Below are 2567 nucleotides of genomic sequence, written 5' to 3'. Positions count from 1 at the left end.
TTAATGCTTCCACGTGTATATCCCTTAAGTTTCTCCTGTTTAACAGACAACGCAATAATAACAGATAATCTATTGAAATAATTATCAATGGAATTCTGGCAAGGGAAATTTCCGTCATACCACACGCTTGGATCTCCTTTTTCGTACAATCTCCTCCTATATATAATAGCTAAAGCCTCTACTTGGCCTCCACAGCCTCTAAAAGACCAAGCATTGATCTAAAAACATTAATTCAATCCCTCAAAATGGCTCAACTTCTTCTTCTTTGCCTTGTTTTAGCAGATGCTTTTGTAGGGCTCGCAATGGCCAGTGAAAAGGTTCAGACCATTGTTCAGTCTAGCCCTGCGCCATCCTCCCACCCACAAGCTCCCACTCAGAATTTATACGATGCTCAAGCGCCCAATATCAGGAAACTTGGAAAACACCATCTCCATAAAATGATCCAGTCCTTCGTGGCCCCAATACATAGCCCATCTATAGCTCCTCACCAAGCTCAAGAAAACGTTCATTCCAAAAGAGAAACCAGTTCTTTGCACCAAATCAGGTCGTCCTCTGAGCCCGGCAGCACTGAAGAGAGCGCGAGCATCCATGTGCAAGATATTCACCTTCCAAACCATCATCATTCAGTGGACAAGTCAATAGCTGGGGGCGGTGTGATTCTTGGGGGTCTTGCCGCCGTATTTTTAGTGGCTGTTTTCCGTTACATTAGAGCTACTGGCAGACATAAAGCAGGAGCCACTTCTTGAGTCAAGTTATCTAGAGTTGTCTTGTAGGTATATGATAGGGGGAAAACATCTTGTGTTTCAACACTTTCAAGAAAATAAACACTAATATTCTGAAGGATATGGTTTATAACAGTGAAAATGAACATATTTTTGTTTTAAATATACTTCATTTGAATCTCGGGTTGGAGCATGTTACCAGTGCCAGGCGTTGTGGTTGTTGCTTGAAGTTCAATGTTTGTGCAGACCCTCTAATATACTTTCCAACTATTCAGACATATCATCCAACTCATATAAATGATATTATTAAAGAATAATATAAGTTATTTCTTAGTACGTTTAAGCTATGGTATCAGAATTTTAATAACTAAACGGTCACAAGTTCGAATCTCATCATCCTTATTTATTTGATAAAAAAATTAAGCACAAGACAATATGAACCTAAGCAAGTTTCAAGCCCAAATGGCTTTTACTTGAGGAGGTGTATTATAGAAAAATATAAATCATATTTTGAGGCCTCACCCAACAGCTTAAACTTTTGGGTTGAGATGGTTCTTTGATATAGTATTAGAGTCTTGATGATCAAGTGGTTACGAGTTTGAATCTCACCGTCTTCATTTATTTGATAAAAAATTAAGCACAAGGTAGTATGGGTCTGCAAGTTTCAAATCCAAAAATTTTTCACTTGAGGGGATGTGTTAAAAAATAATATAAATCATATCTTGAAATCTCACCTAACAGTTTAAGTTATTGGGTTGAAATGATTCTTTGACAGATATCAATTTTATCCCCTAACAAAATTTTGCATCCTTAAAAAAACACAACATTGAGAGTTGCATGTTATTTTTAAGGTTTGCTGATAGTCATTTGATTTTTAATTTAGAAAAGAAAATACACTATATCATTATATTGACAAGTGTAGATTAATTATGAGTTTTAAATTTCAATTTTTTTAATCAATTGTTTCTTTTAAATTTATATATATATATATATATATATATATGAACTTTTCACTTATTGAATATGTATACTTTTATTTTTTATTTAAATTTATATAATTTATTTTAAGTGTTGGCACTTTTAGAAATTTATCAATTAATTTAATGTAATTTTAAAATCAAATAAATGTCTAATCCAAAGCCCTATTTGACAAAAGAAAGGAAACAGTAAAACCAATTAAATTAACTTTAGCACATAACTTTAAATGGGTATTTTTCAACTCTAACACTATTCCATTGAACTAATCTATTTTTATTAAACCAAATATGAACATAGCTCGTTAAAAATCAACAACACATCAAAAATATTCATAATTTTAATAAGTCTGATCATATAATCAAAATAAAATCTAAATGATTAAACTAAACTTTCAAACAACATTGTTGATATTTAAACAATCAACTAACATGATAAATAACGTCCATAATAACATCAAATATTTATTCAAAACACCTTTAACTTGTTTCTCAGAATCATGCAAATCATTTTTAACAACTAAATATGCCCTACCAAAACAATACACATTTCATTTAAGACTTTTAGATAATCATCACAAACAAAAACTAAACATTCAAATATTCAAATGCAATAATGATTAAAAAGAGATGTGCTAATTAAGCAACATCATCTCATCAAAGTTTAAGGTATACCTTCTTCAACTGATGATGCCTCTTTGTTTGGAATTTCTAACCTTTTTTTAGCTTCAGATCCTTGGTGTTTTTAGCTCCTAATATTTGATTTGTATGTTCCTCTTTCTTTTTCTTTCTTTTCCTCTTTTGAACAATATGTTTGTGGTATCTTTCTCTCAATTACTTCAATAACTTTCTTTCCTTTCTTTTTTTCTCT

General features: G+C 31.8%; 1 protein-coding gene across 1 annotated transcript; it reads left to right on the top strand.

Annotated features, from left to right (window-relative positions):
- The first annotated feature begins 205 nt into the window (after positions 1 to 205).
- On the top strand, positions 206 to 915 carry LOC133676533 (uncharacterized). Its single transcript, XM_062098211.1, has one exon. It carries the CDS (start codon positions 246 to 248, stop codon positions 744 to 746), a length of 501 nt encoding a protein of 166 aa, XP_061954195.1. The 5' UTR covers positions 206 to 245; the 3' UTR covers positions 747 to 915.
- The last annotated feature ends 1652 nt before the right edge of the window (positions 916 to 2567 follow it).

The sequence above is a fragment of the Populus nigra genome, chromosome 17 (genome assembly GCF_951802175.1).
Source record: "Populus nigra chromosome 17, ddPopNigr1.1, whole genome shotgun sequence".
NCBI lineage: Eukaryota > Viridiplantae > Streptophyta > Magnoliopsida > Malpighiales > Salicaceae > Populus > Populus nigra.
The sequence above is the reverse complement of the archived record's forward strand: the minus strand, read 5'-3'. Positions and strand labels throughout refer to the sequence as shown.